Raw genomic sequence first — 17,704 nt, 5'->3', positions numbered from 1 at the left:
TCCCATGTGTATTAATTACAGTATCCGCAAGAAACACCTTCACCTACTTTACTTGCAGTGTAATGTGTTTGTTGTTATTTATAGCATTTGATGTCATAGTCATTATTGTGAATAGAAATAAGCATATCAATCTGCATATATTTTCTTCACATCTTGAACAATAATTCATAGTGGCAGCTGTTGGGATTCATCCAGACACTGCCAGTCTCGTCACATCAGTCATTTCCAAATCACTCTTGGGATGGTTGTGGTTAAATCCCTTCTGGTGCCACACTGCAGTGCTCAGATGTGGTAACCGCACAGACTGTTTCGATTTTGTCCTTAAAATCTCAGTTTTGTGGCATGACTGAGATATATTCAGTGTGGTGATGATACATGTGTTTGCATTACACTGGTATCATGTTACAACTGAAGTTTTATATAGAGTTCTCTGTATTCAGTCCTTATTTCAATAAAATTATAAGTTTTATAAAAATAGGGAACGGAGACTGAAACTTGATGTAATTTGTGGTTAGCAGAGTGAACTCCCAGCCCTCTTTGTTTGTTTAAAAATACAAAGAAAGACTGAAGAAAAACAGGTTTTGTAATTGAACTTGATGTGCTTTTAGTTTTTAAAGGTGCTCCATTGAAGAGTTGTTACTGTCTGCCAGAGATAGCACAGTTCCATATTCTGACCAAAGTGCTGGTCAATGGTCAGTGTTAATGAGTGCTCTATCAAAATAAATAATTACTTTTACCCAGTGTATATATTTTGAGCATTCAATTTAAATTGTAAAGGTCATAGTTTCCTGACATGGAGGCCTGGGTCTGAATGGCAGCATATAACCAGTACCGTCTCAGTAGTCTGACTGGGCCATGTTTCTCATGATTATTGTTGCAGCCCTATTTATAAACCTGTTCACCAAATTAGAAATACTTTTTATTATACTTTTGCTATTTATATCTGTTGTCTCTTAGCAGTTATTTTTGAATATCGCAGTTGAAATAGGATCATGTCTTGTGGTTTTTTACAATTTATGACAATCCTCGTTGACTTCCTTAAGCGCATAATACCCAAAGTGTTTTATTATAAAGGTTAGATTATAATTAAATGCTTGGCCAAAGTGGAATGTAATAGACAGTGCTCATGACTGTAAATAAGTGTCTCAGAATTGCTGCTAAGTGAGTGCGAGTGGCAGGCCAGGTTGGTAGGCTGTTACGTCAGCAGATCTTGCTTTGTAAGTTGCCTTTGAAGCAGGTTAAGTAAAGAGATACTGCCAGAGGACAGAAATCTTATGTTACTGTTACTAGTTTAGCTATAAAGCTCTCTGTGGTTCTGCTTAGGTCAGTTTTGAGGGCTTTTATCACTGCTGTTGTAAAATACTCTGATATACCTGCTGATGGATACAGCAAGTACCAGGAGTCAGCCTGCTTCTGCACATGTTCTGCTGCTCTCCTGTTTGCTGTCATAAGTAGGAAGTAGTCAAAAAGGTCCTTACTTAAAATGATGCAGAGGATAGAATGTGTAATATTTGATCAAGAAGGTTGTGTTCATGGCAGTAATGCTAAGGAAAATAAATTCAACTGACAGGATGTGTGGAACACTTTTAAATTCCTAAAGTTGTCTACTGGGTGGATGTGTTTAGCTGGGAAATATTAGAGTTTATCCCAGTGCTTTTTCCCTGGCTTGCCTCTCCCTTTATGCATTTGTGAAGACTGAATATGAGTGACTTAATATGTTCCAGTGCCAGAATTTTTAAAAAATGTTTTAGAAAACATGTTTCCGTGCTTTTTTGAATGAGTTTCTGCGATGTCGGCTTTTTCTCATTGAATGTTTGAGGGTGTATTCTCGGATCTGCAGAGAGCCATGGACTCAGGCATGTGACTCCCACATCTAGCTGCCGTGTCTGGGAGCTAGGCAGCTCCGGTGTGGTTGGCAGGGAGCATCAGACTGCTGCAACCCTGCGAGGATTTGCCTTAGTTTTCGGAGGTGTGTCTGCCATCCCTCCTCAGTGGAGTGTGTGATGACCTCAACTCTGATACAGAAGTTTCAGTTAGGTAGGAGATACCTTATCTAAGGACCCAGGGTACTATTTTGGGTGGTGGCATGGGGCATGGGATATGTTTCCAGCCATCTAGTGGTTGCTTCCACCGTTGTAAGCACATGACGTTTGCCCAGCAAGTTTGTGGGACTGTGATATAATCCACCTGTCAGGCCTCCCTGTAATTATATTTCGGCCATCATCCGCTATACCAAGGAGTTTTTATCTGCTTGGTTTGCTTAATTACAGCATGTTTCACATTCATGGATAACCTGTGCAGTAGTGTCCATAGTCAAGTCCACCTCTTGATCCCAAGCAAACTGTTCTCAAAGTGAGTATTTTTGTTTTCCTGAATTATTGATCTTCTGGAAAGAATGTGTTCTTCTAGAATTACACTTGTGTTTTTGTACTCCAAATTCCTGTATTCCATATATCTTTTTTATCCGAAAGCATTTTTTGTTAGGCAAAGATAAAGGCAGAAAACACATAGATAAAGCGGGGGCTTTGGAGAATTACTGATGTTTAAAAGCAAACTATTACTTGGTATAAACTGATCTCTGCATTATTGAAGAGACAAGAGTGCATGGTCCGTAGAGGGAAGCACAGCATTATAATTTCATGCAGGAGTTCTTCTGAAATTCAAATATCACTTTTTGAGTCCCAGAAACCTTTGTTAATTCCAGAAGTTTTATATAATGGATCTGAGCTATAAAACTGTGGTTATGAAATGATAACAGTTATTGGCTTTAAAAGAAGAGATTACAGTCTTCTGGAGTGTTCAGATTAATTAACATGTATCCCTTCTAAATGGCTGCGTGTGATATCTTTCAAACACTCACAGTTACCCCAATTTCACTTTGTCCTATTTTTAAATGAAGAGGAAATGTCTGGTGGCTGTAGGAACTCCTTGCGGTCTGTGTGATGTCTGGAGAAACGTCAGAGACAATGGGATGTGTGTGGCAGCAAGAGCACAGTGCTAGGTACAGTCACTTTTTCCCATGGATGAAAATACTTTTTGTTCTGTGAGGCCGCATCTTTCTTGAATCAAGAACACAGCAAATAGGGTGTGGTCAAGTACAAGTGTCTTCCCTTTGCTGGATTTACTGCTGCTACCTTTTTCAGTACAGATCTCAAAGAAGGCAAGCTGATAAGCATGTTGGGGAAAGAAGTGGGGAAGGAAAGAAATAAAAGAGCAAATTTGCAACTTAAAAGCAAACATTTCCAAACAAATCGGCAGAATGATTGAAGGAAAGTAAGAAAACTCTGTAAGTGATGTATGCTATTGTGCCCTTTATACTATGGAACAGTTGAGAGGAAGCCTGAATATTAATATGTATTGAACTCAGCTTTCTCAATATTAAGGTCATGTTTGCAGAAATTTACTGTTTCTGAAGAGCTCTTTATACTTATAGGGCCTTATTTGTACATAATAGGTTGATGTACATTCTGTCAGGAGCAGGCACAGACATCTATTTTTAATATATCTGGAGCACAGGAATCCATTCGACATGAAGAACAAATATTCAAGTCACAGTTTTTCTTCTAACACAGTAGAGAAAATGTCAAAGAGCTAGATTCTCAGCTGTTCTGAATTGGCACGATCCCTCTGAGATTTCTTTCTGTGTTAAGTATTAAGAGTAGTTTTAAAAATTATTAGCTATGAGAAGAAAAATCTGCTTAGCTGTCTCTGGTCCTGTGAGGGAATTCTGTTCTTTCTATGTGCAAGAAAAGATTTTGCAAACTTTTATTCACTTTAGCAATGTCTATATGCATGTCCCAGACAGCCCGTTTTTCAATTTCATGCTGTATTTCAAGCACAACTTCTCCTACGTTAATCCTGTTGACAGAGTTCCTGTGTGTAGAACTGTACAAAGCCCAAACCATATCAGTGCTGCTTTTCTTGGGGAGCAGAAGTCTCCAGACGTCATATGTTTAAATGCTCTGCTTTTTCTAATCATTACAAGCAATTAGGCCTAAAGGCTTTTTTTTTTTTTTTTTAAGTTTCATTTGTATGGGAGGAGTTGTCTGTTCTGTTTCTTGAATTGTTTTCTTCTACCACCAGCCACATACATGTATTGGAGCATACTATATGTTGATAGAAACTCTTTGAGAGAAAGAAATCGGAGGATCCAAAACTTGCAGGATTACATTTCAGCTTTTAGGGGAATGTACATGCCAGTGTAGCGAGATTGTATAATGGACTTCTGTTCATGTTAGGGGCTATCTGCAGATAGAAGCAGCAGCTGGTAGCCTTTCCATTGCTCACTTATTTTCTGAAGCGATGACCTGAGAGAAGGTAGTTGTGTAGTCACTGACAACAGACTGAGGAAACAGCATCTCCAGAAACCCTCTGCAGGTAAAGTTTGGATCTCAATAAAGCTGAGCATTGGAGTTGGAAAGCACTTGTGAAAGTTAGCAGCACATTTGCTGAAACTCCAATTATACGTGAGCTAGAAATCCTCGTGTGCCCATTTGGATGTAAGCGTTGTTTATAGGTCAATGGGTTTCTGAGTATAGGAAGAGCCTGCAAGTCTTGACTTATAGTTTGTAGGCCTTGTAGACCGTTATAGGAGATTAGAAGTCCTGCTTGTGTTTTGAATTTTACTGTGATGCTTATAGTAAGTAGAGCAGGCTAGATGATCTTGTTTTGATGGTGTGTGTGAACTCACCTGTGAGGAAGAGGGATCAGCAGCTCCCTGCCACCTCAGTCCCCAGTGGGCTGGGAGCCACGCACTTGCCTTTGAAGGCCAGCTTGGAGGTGCATCTTTTGTACTAGGAGGAAGAGTGTAAATTAATATTGAGCTATAACTGCAGCAAATTAGAAATTTAAAAAAAAAATCCTTTTTGGTTGAGCAGACTTGCAGAATGGATTTTAATCCTTCTGAGTAGGGATAAATGGACCTTTTATCTTGCAGTGACAAAGAACCTCAGCCCTCAAGGAATCATGCTGTACATCTCAAAAACTTTTTCAGTACACACTGTTTTATATTTTAATGCTACTGACATACCGTTAAACCAAGTCAGAGGAATTGAACTGCCAAGACTTTCATGCACACCCCCTGGTCTGTCCAACCTGGTTGCTGTAATTTACACTTGCCTGTGACCATTTCTGTCTGGCTGTGGTCATTTCTGTACTCAGAGGTAAACCTTCATCAACCTTCTACAGAAGAGTTGTCCCAGCAGAGAAGGAAAATCATAGAATCATAGAATCATAGAATTAGCTAGGTTGGAAAAGACCTACAAGATCACCTAGTCCAACCATCTACCTACCACCACCAACCCCACTAAACTATGTCTCCCAACTCCAAAATGGGGAGATTGTTCCAGACAGGGAAAGTCTCACAGGATCAAGGGCAGCTGTTCTGCTGTGTTGGAAGAATGCAGATGAACAACAGTGGAAAGATCACGTTTCAGTGAAATGTAATTCTCTTTTGTTTGCCGCAAATGCAATTTAGCAAAACTTTATTCAGTGTGGCCAGAAGCGTGGTGAAACTTTCACCTTTCCTTTGTTCCAATATGAATTGCTTCCAGCTTCCTTCAGATATGCATATCATGAGACTCCTACCAAAGTCTGACAAGAATCATGCTAGTAGCACATGTCTTGGTAAGCCTTTTTCATAACTGAGTATATTGAAGTAGCCAGAAATAGAACCTGCAGAATACACAAAGAGGAATTGACCAACTGCTTTAATTTCCTGCTGAAGTATTTCTGAAAACAGATCACTGAATGATAGATTCAGCTTATACAGAATCAGCTTTCAAGAGCAAACTGAACAGCATGTTCATAACTTTCCATAATAATCAACTATAGTTGAATCTCCACTCCTGCCAGAATGTCAGAATATTAGTAGGGCTAAATGCATAATCCGAACTTTATGAGCCTGAGTTTTATGGTATTTTATCTCATGTTCAAGTTATGTCTATTTATTCTCCTGTTTTACCAAGATCAAGGGTATTTTTGGATTGGCATACTAAATGGTAGTAAAGGGTTTGATGGGTCACACAAAAAGGGAAATCTTACCGGTGGTGCTCTGCAGGAGTAAATAGAAGATGCAGTGCTTTTAAATGTTTTCACTGGTGGTTTGAAAATAAATCTAGGGCTCCTACTGATTTCATCTTTGGATAATATGAGCATTCTTAGAATGGAAAGGAAAAAAAAAAGCAATCAAAGGTCTATGTAGAACAATCTAGCAATCTGGGCACAAACAAATAATATTAATTTTGATACTGCTGGCTTCAGAGTGAAAGGCAGACAGGCCATGCATGCAAAATTGATGAGTGTATCCTACATCTCAACATGAACTTGCCAAGTAACCTGTGGCTAAGAGCTCTAATGTATTTTTTTTCTTTTGATATATAAGCAGAGGAGCATCTGGCAAGACCATGAGAATAATCCCCCGCATTCAACTTTGGTGAGGCTCATGCTAGGTACTGTGAGTAGCTGTGGAGTCCATAAGTCAACATTCATTTTGAGAAATGAAGGAAGATCAACAAAGAGCACAATAATGATCACAGGAGATGATCTAATCATTTATTTTCTCTTCCATATCCTAAGAATCAACTCAGAGGAAGAGCAGTTACCTTACAGCAAATAGGGTTGTATTACAGACCATGGAAATATATCCTGAATCTGTATCCTGATTCTCTGCAGTTTAAAAGAAGACATAGTTCATTTGTAGTTATTGTGTGCTTCTACAGCAGATATGACTCAGACTGTGAACAGAAGTGAGCTATGACTCCCTGTACATGTTCCTTTCATTTTCTTTTGCCTGTTGTCAGTCACAAAGGATTTGATGTGATTTTTGTTTTGTTTTCCAGCTGAAATAAAGATCTGTTTTAAATACTACCATGGTGTTAGTGGAGCCCTCCGAGCTACTACTCCATGTATCACTGTGAAGAACCCTGCTGTGATGGTAAGTTTAGCCTATTTATTCATTGTAATTATGTAAGATATTAACCGCCAGGCAAATGTATCAGTATAAGTTCTGTTGTTTCACCATTAAGTGCAATTTTTGTGGAGGAAAAAAAGAAAGTTTTGACTGTAATCACCAAAATTAGAAAGTGCTTTTTTTGATTTTGTATTTTTCGTTATAAAATTTTTCATTATAAAATGAAATTTAAAATCACCGTGCTTAACTGAAATCCTTTATACTAACAATTTGGTTTTGCTTGCTTTCAATTTTAATGCTGCCAGTTTTATGTAATTTAACACTATATGTCACACTGGTTATCTAATTCAAACTGACTTCTTATCAGAAGTCTCTACTTCTTATTTGCTAACATTAAAAACGAAATTGTTACTGAGATAGCAATTATGAGTATAAAAAAAAGCAAGACTGTACAAAACTCTGCTTTTGCAGAAATTATGGAACTTTTGGAGTGTTCATATAACACCAAAATCTGGATAATTCTGACTTTCAAGATTTATTGTTGCCTTCTTGACAATTTCTTTATGAGACTTGTAGTTTTGAAATAACAGAAATTTTAAAGTCTTCTTTTTAGTGATGTGAATGCCTATTGAAAGAAGAGCATCCCAAACTTGTACCCAGGTACATTTGATTGAAGTAATTCATCTAACAGACTAGATATTAAATTGACAGAAAGTTTCTTAGTGCATTTGATTCACTGATTTTAGCTGACAAATATTTAAGATCATATCTGTCAGGATGGTGTCTTGACAATTACAGCATTGAAGATAACTGTATAGTACAATTTAATCAAGCTGATTTCTTTTAATTTGATCTTGCACTTTTTCAGCATTTTATATTATATACAGGTGAATCTTACAGTGATATAATATTGTATATACTATCATGAACTTTATCTCATTATACCAAATGTTTTTTATTTCTCTTAGAATTACTGACCTAACTGACAGCATCGCTTACTTATTCTGTGAACAGTATAGGTTCACAGGCAGGCATATGAACTCTTGATACTTTATAGAAGAAAGTGTGCTACAGACAGCAACTATCTTTAATATAAATGTATAAACTTCATACTGCAAGGTATCCTGAATGTTTTAAAAGTGTTTTTTTTTTTTTTTTTAAGAAAGAAAAGAAAGGGCATCTAAAAGTAGTGGAGAAACCATTTAAGCGTGTATGTTTTCTGGATCTTGTCATGTAAGCTACTGGTGTGTTTTCAAGACTCATTACACTACAGAACATGTAAACTTCTGTCTTTGAATATGCATTTATTTACTTGGGAGTTATCTAAGACCTGTCTTTCTGAGTCAGTGGTCAGTCTTGTGGAGTTAACCTGTTGTCAGTATTGATTCTGGAAGTGGTCAAAGAGCCATGGCATGCCCATTCCTTCTGTTTTTTTTTTTAAGTTGTGGTAAGTTACCTGCTGACTTGGATCTTGCTAAGTTTTCGCATTGCATGGTATAGTGGGAATAATGTTTCTGGTTTAATTCAAACTAACAGCATATTAAACCAGGGATGTCAGTCAGTCTTATTTTTGGATAAGCAGTTAATGTTGTGCTGTGTTCATTTGAGCTAGTGAAAAATCAAGGTCTCCTCAGGATGCAGAGAGCTGCTCAGACTGAATTCAGCCTGTTGCGTTTGTGATGCCCTCATAATTTTACTACCAGCTGTTGCTGCTGAAGAATTATAAAGCCATTGGAGCAATGGTATTGTGTGCTCGGTGATGAGGTGACAGCATACTCATGAGAAATGCTTGTCCCTGAAAATGACAGTGAATCATGACTGCAGGAATGCAAAAAGGAAGTGAGCTGGGCTGGAGCCATGCGACTTCCTGTCACAGTCTGTTCCCTCATGAGACTGCTGAAGCCGATGAGGACGTCAAACATCAATGTCATTGTGGTTCCTTTGTCACTTTATTAACTTGACTGCTCTTATATGCTAAGTGTGAGAATTTTACAGTGGAAGAAATTCTTCAGTATCAGTTGCACCATACCACTTATTCTGATTTTGCTTTTGTTTGCAGATCATTGTGAGAAGTGTTTGAAAGCTAATGATAATGCTAAAAGCAATATTGAAAGGACTTTTGACTTTTTAGTGGTTTCTTCATGGATTGCACATCCAGGTCCAGCCACCGCTGCTCCAGAAATAGTTTATTAGTCCTGTAGCTTCTAGTTTTGCTTTCAGACAACTGTTCGGGTGCTAAAACTTGCTTTGTGTACTTCAACTATGCACAGGTGTACAAGTTTGTTTTCAACTTATTTTGTTCAATAGATGAGGTGACTTCCTATTTTATCACAAATACACATCCCTAATGTAGTGTTTAGATGAAGCTTTTTCAGCAGACTGTGTAAAATCTCTTCTGTCTGGGAAGAACTCTTCTGCCTATGTAAAGAACCATTTGACTTTAAATATAGCTCTGTTGATGTTTTTATGTTAGGTTATTCATCTGGACGCACATCTCTGCCTTGAGAGAAGTTCTTCTGTCAATTGAAAGGACTTTTCAGTGGGTGTAGCTATTTAGACATTAATACATGAGTTTTGAAATTGTGCTTTAGCTACTCAGGGATTTCTGTAGAAACCAAACCTGAAAATCTGTGCAGATTCCGTAGCTTTTCGATTACATGCATATTTATATATTCAATGCAATTCTCTATTTAGAAAAACTTTCCATTCATTAATCTGAAGGCTTTCTTTAGACTTTTTGATCTCTTTGCCATTTTTTATTGCAGAGTAAATTGCCTTCTTGTGAAAAGTGACAAAAGTTCTGCCTGCTGTCACTGACTAGCTCATGCTTTCATACATGTTGCCAGTCCACACTGTTGATTTTATTTCACAAAAGTGAAACCCAGGAGAAAATAGGGTTTCCCTTTCTGTGATTGATTCTCTGTTTGGACGATTCCAAGGATGAGTTTATTAACAACATGTGGCATAAGTAATACATGCTTTCCTAGAAGTGGATACTGCAGCTTTGTCTGTCTATGGTAATTGGCAGTAGTTGGTACAATTCTTCTGCTGTGTACTACTTTCTAATTACATAATCATCTTTGAGCATATATAAAACAGATGAAAATATATGTCGTTTGTTACTTCTTTTTCCTCTTCAGATGGGAGTAGAAGGCACGGATGAATGTGGATCTGGAGCCCAGCACTCTCGGAAGTTAGTCAGCTTTACACTATCAGGTATAAAAACAAAACAACAGAAAAACCCCCCACAGAAATCTATGTTTTACAAAGTATTTAAAAAAAAAAAAGAAGTAATTGCTGTTTTAAAAAATGTTAAAAATAAAGTGCTTTTCTTCCTTAGCTTCTGTAGGAGCACACTCTAGTGGCTTGAAAGATGTCATTTCTTTACAACTTGTGTTTGAAAACAAGCCACAATCATGAATTTCCAGGAGGGAAAGAAACTGATTTGATAGATCTCAGCATGAGAAATTTGCAAAATTTCTAGTTTGTGCAGCAAAGAAAAATAAGTTAAATATATAGCCTCTAAATAAAATGCAAGCTGATTCTATCACTTTTATGAAAGGAATAAGAAATACAGAAAAATAGCTGAGGGATACTGTCTACCAGCTACACTTGTTTTGATTTATTCCACAGGAAATCTTGTGTGACTATAGCATATTCAACTTGAGTAAAGACATAAAATATTGCTTCGAAATAAATAGCTGGGAGTGGAAACATTTAGAGGCTGTAAGATTAGAGCTGAAGAAAATGTTTTGATATGGTCTTGCAGCATTTATCAGGATAGAACCAATACATTCTATAAGAATAATTGTTTTGTTAAATCTGAAAAAGCTACAGTGTTTAATAGAATGTTATGACTCAACTTGAGGAGTCCCCTAAATTCAATTGAAAGGTGTATTGACTTATAAGTCTGTAAGGTGCTCCCAAGAATCTTTTTGGTTGCTCATCCAGAATTGGTGAGTCTGCATTTTGTTCTTGTTATCTTAATGTCTTTTTTTTTTTTTTTACTATATTTTGTTTTTAATGAATATTTTTTTGCAAATCAGAGAACATTCTGTTTTTTGCAAGTTGTGATGAAAGATAATTGTCTAACATCTTTCATCAAAGTAAGTATTTTTGAAGCTAAGATGAACATTCTGGTCCTGGCTGCTTGTGTGACTGTGGTAACAGACAAGCACAGTAGCTCTAAATATAAAATTATGTTAAACTTTAAATTGTGACAAGTCAAATCTGAACCATGATACAGTGATGTTATTTCCTAGGTTTTGTGCTATACTCCTTTGATGTGCAGGTCTGCTTTTTTATGATTTGTGTGTTAAATAATTCTTGTGCAGGAAAAGAATTGGAATGCCTTGTTTTGAGAATTTCTCTGTATTACTTTAGACTTAAGTTGCAGGGGCTGTGATATTGAGGTTTCTCTAGGAAGAAAGCATTTTCAGAAAATGCCGCCTCCTTCTATGTGGGATAGCTTATTCCCAAGTTGAGAGGAAGTGTGCATCATAATCCAGAACAACCTTGATAATGAATATTAGAAGTTATGTTTCTCAAACTCTAAGCTTTGAGAAAGTGTGAGTTCACTGCATTACCTCCCGTACAGGTTTTTTAATCTTAGCCACTTCCCTTCAACCAGAAATAGAGCAATTACTGTATGGTGAGCTGATAGCTTGGTTTGTTTTAGGGTAGAAATACCTTACATACTGAGAGAAACATTTGTACTTCAGTTTAAAGTTCACATTGTAATTTTGTTTTAGAAATGACTGGAAGGCAACATGTAAATGAGGATGTCCTGGCTTTTCCTCTGTATATTGTCTTGGGAAAACACTTGACTTCCTGTTTCAAGCATCTTCTGTGCACTGGATCCAGTTACTCTATGAGTAATTTCAAACTGCTTTATTTAGTGTTTTATGTGAATTGATTTCCTAGGTAATATTTTAAAAATGCCTTGCTTTGTGAACTAGATTTCATTCACTCTGTTCCTTTTTCCTTCTTCGTTTTGTTTTAAAGATATTAGAGCAGTTGGACTTAAAAAAGGCATGTTCTTCAACCCCGATCCTTATCTAAAGATGTCCATCCAACCAGGCAAAAAAAGTACATTTCCTACGTTTGCTCATCATGGTCAGGAAAGAAGATCGACTATCATCAGTAACACAACTAACCCTGTTTGGCACAGAGAGGTAATGTATGCATTTTGAGAGCTGTCTGCAAGTTGATGCAGTGTACCAGACTTGTATTTTCTCCTTATGCATCAGTCTTTACTCTCCAAGGTCTGGGAGCTTATTTTGTAGCTAGCTATTTAAACTGACACAGAAATTGTAGTAATTTTAGGAACCCTGTTGTTGGATAGAAACAGCTATCATCTGCGCATTTATGCCCTGTGTTTAAGCTGTATGACTGTGAGGTTTTTCATTCGCTTGTCTGCTAGGAATTGGAGTCAGTCAGCAGTCCAATAGATCACTTGAAAGTGCAAAAAATAAATTAATTAAAATGAATCGTATGTTGTGAAATGACTCTTTAAGGAAAGGTGCAATATGTGGGCATTTATGCCTAGTGATGGCAATGACTGCTCATTTGAAAATGATATCCTCATTGTGCACAGCAGGTGGCAAGCATTCAGTTTTGCCAGGCAGAGTGGATACTCTTTGGTTTATACTTTGTATGTGCTGCTGCAGAAGGGAAAGCCTGGGAAGGCATTACAGCACTGCTTAGAAAGGAGTAGGGGCAGAAGGCAGTTGGACAGAACCCAGTTTTTCAGATTTATTTATATTGGGTGAGCTGAGCAGGTCTCAGAGAAGGAACATTAACTGCCCATAACTCTCTGAGCGTAGAAGAGCAAGGCCACATCTTTGAAGTCTATGTGGGAAACAGGCAATAGTTTGTAAATGTATCAGGACTGGCTAGCAGCTTTCTTGATCTGTGCATGTTTTCTAATGAGCAGATGCCTATGCTGTGTTTGAATGTCACTGTATTCTTTTAGGAAAATTGAGCAGGATTTAGAGGATGCTTCCATCCAATTATAATTAAACAAGCAGGCAGAACAGAGCAGGGCCAGCATTAGCACTATCTGGGGTACTTGGTTGTGGGAAAGACTCTGGACTTGAGGAAAACTTAAGATCTTAAAAACTGGGAGTTTTCATTTCTAAATAGATTTCTCATCTTTCTATCTATTTCTTTACTCAGTAAATAGGAAGAAAAACTATTCTTGTTTTTTCCCCTTTTTTTCTCCTTCAGTTCTCCTTGCTTTTAGAAGATTATTAGAAAAGTGATAATGTTCACTGGTGCACGCATTACGTCAGCTTGCTTTAACTGCTGTATCTTCCCTGTAGCAATCTCTGATGATACCAGCTTATGATCTCATTACATATGCTGTCCTAGTGGTGCAGAATTGATCCAGTTTTACATCCACTCCTTTCTGCAAAATAATGTGCAATTTTGTAGCAAAATGAGACACAAATTTTAAGTCATATTTATCACAGCTCTACCCAGCATGATAATGCTTTTTTTTAATTCCTGACCTAATTTAATTACTGTTTTTGAGTATTTTTAGCCAATGTCTACAGCTGAGCTGAAGAGTTGCTCCTTTTATTGTTTCTGATTCAGTGCATTGTCATCTAGCTAACTAGATGCTCATTCTGTTGTATTCAGCTTTCGATTTTCTCAGAGGTCTTAAAGGTGGCAGACAGTGAAAGTGTAACAGATGACTTTGGCTTTTCAGTAGATTTTACCCATGCTTTTTTGTTTGTTTGAAATTTCTTAAAATTTAGAGGGAAAAAAATATATTTTGTTCCTAGGTCTGCTTTCCTGGTAGAATTTATCATCACATTACATGTATATGTACATCCCTGCTGACATGCCTGCTCACATATGTGCCCAGTACCACTGTTGAATCTTGACCATTTTCACTCAGGATTGGCAGAGCAGCACAGATGTCAAGTATGAATTATTCATAAACATAAGGAAATTTGATGCTCGGCTGAAGAGAGTGACTGTGACAGTGTTCCCTCCTAGGGGATGGTGGAAGGGAGATCTTACCAGACATCACAATTCTTTTTATACATTAATGCCATCTTGTATAAAGGCCCCAAGTTCAGGAAAAACTGTTGGAGCTTACTGGGAAGATTTTTGAACTTTGAGGTGAAAATCTATAGAAAATTATCCTTTTTTATTTTCAATGCTTATGAAAATACGGCCTATAAATTGCCCTTCTGATATCCTGTAACACATACAAAAAATGACCAGAAAACAGGATGTTGGAAGGAAAGTTCACTAAACACAGACTGGAATGAAACTCTCCTCCTTTCTTCTGCATTTACCCTGTTAGTCTTCTATACTCTACTGGTGTACAGTGAAGATTTCTTCTCTTTGTGATTTCTACTATCCATCTTGAAGCAACCACTAGGAAACATTGCTTTCCCCTTTCTGAATGGGACCATCAAAATGCTTTCATCCAGTGCAGCTTCTTACTGAGAATATATTTTCTAGGAACAGTAAAAAGGTGTTTGCTTTCTGAGAGGCTAGCTACGTATGCAAAAATACAGTACTTAATAATGATGTTGACATTATTTTACAGTATGGAAACCGCTGTAGTCCTCAATTAATGCTGTCAGAGTTCACTGCAAGCTAGTAGTAATTGCATACACGCTTTCTGAATAAAGGTATATTGATATCATGTCAAATGTGTTCTTTCCTTCCAGAAATATTCTTTTGTTGCACTTCTAACAGATGTCCTGGAAATCGAAGTTAAAGACAAATTTGCCAAGAGTCGTCCAATCATCAAACGCTTTCTTGGGAAGTTAACCATACCAGTTCAGAGACTGTTGGAGAGACATGCAATTGGGTAAATTAATACATTCCTCATGCTTGAAGGAGACTCATCATCTAGGATGCTGGCACAGAGCAGCTTTTCTGGCTTATTGGCACAGTCACAATTTGTATTGCAATTGTATTAAGAAATATAATAAGAATTTTAATATCCTTCCTGCCTAATTGGAAGATGGTGGTGTTTCTCACCCCATTCTGAATGTATTATGTGTGTTTGCATATGTTTGTCTGTAATTTGTTTCCAACTCTGGTATCTTTACACAAAAAATCGTCACCGTCACAAAAATTTTACCATATGGCTCGCCGACTTAGAATCAGAGCATTATCACAATACTAAATAATTGTGTGCAAATTTCTTAGAACAAGCAAGTTTTATTTTCTCACTTTTGTAACTCAGTTATTTTTGATTGTCAGTTTAACAGTGAGAGATTTAATATCTGTTCAGCGAGTTGGTCAGGACTGCAAGGCTGTGAATCTTTATTTTTCAGTGCTGGTGGTACTAACAAATTAAAATTGCCTCATGCTATGAATAGAGCACTGATGGGACTCAAAATTTGTCGACAGTACTATTTTTAAAAAATTGTTAATTTTTTGGATAGCTATCTACTATGGTTTAAAGAAGAAACTCACTTGAAAATTTTTAAGATGTTTTATACTTCGAGATGATTACTGGAGTGGGTATCAGTACAGTCAAGTGGATGATCAAAGTAGGCCTTTGGAAAACCATACGTGCTTGAAAGAGTCTGAGACTTGGTACTTAGGCACTGTGATATTTTGCAGGTGTGAAGCAAATGGTTGGAGGTCTGCAAGAGACATGGCAGTGTATGCAAATGTGTAATTTTACATTGAAGAGAAAGCAATAAGTGCAGGGTGTGTTGTTTTGTCAGAATCTTTTCTCAGTTGTATGTTTTGTTTGAAAAATTAGAAAAAATAATTCCTCAAAAGACAAAGAGAGGAATGGAATTGTTCCAGTGTATTTTGTATAGGAGCTAACTCAAAGCTAATGAGTTGCCATTAATCTTAAATGGCCTCCGAATGAGGCCTATGAGAAATGATGGTAAAAGAAAATGTCTGTATTCTTCCTTGAGAGTTTAAGGGAATGGCAGTATCACCAAGCTTTTGCACAAAAAGCAGGATATAAACAACTGGCCTCCTTTTTCACAGATATTCTCATCAAAGTAACAAGTTGCATAACTGGAGAAAAGCAAATTCAGTTTGAAAACAGTTTTCAGCTTTAAGTTTCCAAAGTGGTGGTTACACTGGTAAGTAAAGTAAGAATAAAATTGTAAGAGCAGCTTAAAATTCTGATGATGTCTTCTGATAATTTATTTTAAAAAAAAGAAAAAGCTCCTCTCAAGTGCATACAATTTAATTTTACTTAAAGAAATGCTTCATCTCTGAGTTTCAACAACTTACAATATGTTGGAGAAAGCAGCTTTTTCTAATAAATTTGCACACTACTAGACACTCGAAAATAGGAGAATGATACTGATTTCAAGACCTAGGTCAGGGCATTCATTTCCATGCTGTATCCCAAAATGTTTTGGAATATACTCTGGGATTCCTAGCAGTGTGAAGTAAAGCCTGACTGTTTGCTATGCTCATCGGTTCTTGTTTGTTTTTTTCAAACCAAAATTCTGGAAGACATTTCCTGTTTTCTTCTCCATACTTCTGCTTAGAATAGGAAGAGCAGTATAATAAATATGTAGCAAGAATATAGCTAAGTGTTCAGTTTTGTTTTGCTGTGTTGATCTTAAAAGTAACGTTAAATCAATCTTACAGGTATTTTTGCCTATTTATCTGTAATTTATTTGCCCATTTATGGTTTTTTTCATACCAATCAGTTGTCAGGTACCTTTTTTCCTAGATATCCTAAAGACAGACAATCTTGCACCAGAAGTCTTGCAAAGGAAAGGAGTGGCCAATGCAGACTGGAAGTAGAACTGTACCACATATACAATCAATTGTTATCATTCTCTTATTTTATTTTTGGTCAAGCAAGTGAAACATATTCACTCTCTTCCTCTTCATTTTTATGATGTCAGTAAAAACTGAAATCCTCTACTGGATTGAAGTGTGAGCTTGAAATACAGAAGTAAAGTCAAAGGAATTACGGTACACCGTATGCTTGACTTGCCTTTGCACATATCAGTATGAATGAAAAGATGAAGACCAGAACTTTTTAGAACTTATTTTTAGGCAGATTGCAGTAGAATTCTGTCCTACCTTTAGCTGTTGGCATAGCTTACAAGTTTTCATAATGAGATGGTCAATGTCTCCTTAAATTCCATGGAAAATACCATACATGAGCACAAGAATGATCAAGTATTGATTTAGCTCAGTTTGCAGCAGACATTATTTATGTCATGGCTTTCTCTAATCTTGTATTGCCTATGGCATTGTAAACCTTATGTAAAATATGTGGAAATCTTAACCCGCAGTCTTCTGAGGACAATCCCAAGTCTAACTGAAGAATTGCAATTGGAGTACTGAGCAGTGAATCTGTGACACAGATTCGGGAAACACAGCTGTGATAATTTGAAGTCATGTGGTCTGTAGAGCAATATGGGGAGGCTGCTTTGCCTTAAGTTATCCACTCAGGGCGTTTTTTTGCTCAAAGTAATGTTTGCAGCTGAACTGCTGCGGTTTATCTCAGTAGTTGCCTTTTAGTCTGTCGCTTGTTGTAGTAAGAATGCTGTCAGTAGAGGAGAGGTGTTTGTACCAGTACAAACGTAATTGCATAAATAGCACTGATTTCCCATGGAGGTTTTCAGCAGTCCCCTCCTCTCTCTTCGGCTGTGTCAGATGTGTGGAAGGTGATTGGGGCTGTAAATTCTGGCTGTGCATAGTAAGAATCTAGGATCTTATATATACTAAGCTTTAGACATCAGTCTAAAGCTGATGCAGGTACCTAATCAAGTCTCAGTGCTGCTGAGTGCAATAACACTTAAAATGTTTGATGTGAAATCTGAGCTC

At 37.1% G+C, this 17,704-nt stretch overlaps 1 protein-coding gene across 5 annotated transcripts in view; it reads left to right on the top strand.

Moving 5' to 3' along the window:
* The window catches only part of HECW2 (HECT, C2 and WW domain containing E3 ubiquitin protein ligase 2), a 164,669-nt gene that overhangs the window by 91,678 nt on the left and 55,287 nt on the right, over positions 1 to 17,704 (top strand). For 4 of the 5 annotated variants that reach the window (XM_021399234.1, XM_021399235.1, XM_021399236.1 and 1 more), the window contains 4 exons: positions 6,840 to 6,934; positions 10,051 to 10,126; positions 11,915 to 12,084; positions 14,602 to 14,744. In XM_021399234.1, the coding sequence (XP_021254909.1) occupies positions 6,840 to 6,934; positions 10,051 to 10,126; positions 11,915 to 12,084; positions 14,602 to 14,744 (484 nt within the window). Of the gene's footprint in view, positions 1 to 6,839; positions 6,935 to 10,050; positions 10,127 to 11,914; positions 12,085 to 14,601; positions 14,745 to 15,954; positions 15,991 to 17,704 lie in introns of those variants that run through there. The other variant, XM_021399238.1, reaches the window with a different exon arrangement.

This window comes from Numida meleagris, chromosome 5 (assembly GCF_002078875.1).
Source record: "Numida meleagris isolate 19003 breed g44 Domestic line chromosome 5, NumMel1.0, whole genome shotgun sequence".
NCBI lineage: Eukaryota > Metazoa > Chordata > Aves > Galliformes > Numididae > Numida > Numida meleagris.
This window is presented reverse-complemented; position numbering and strand designations above follow the sequence as displayed.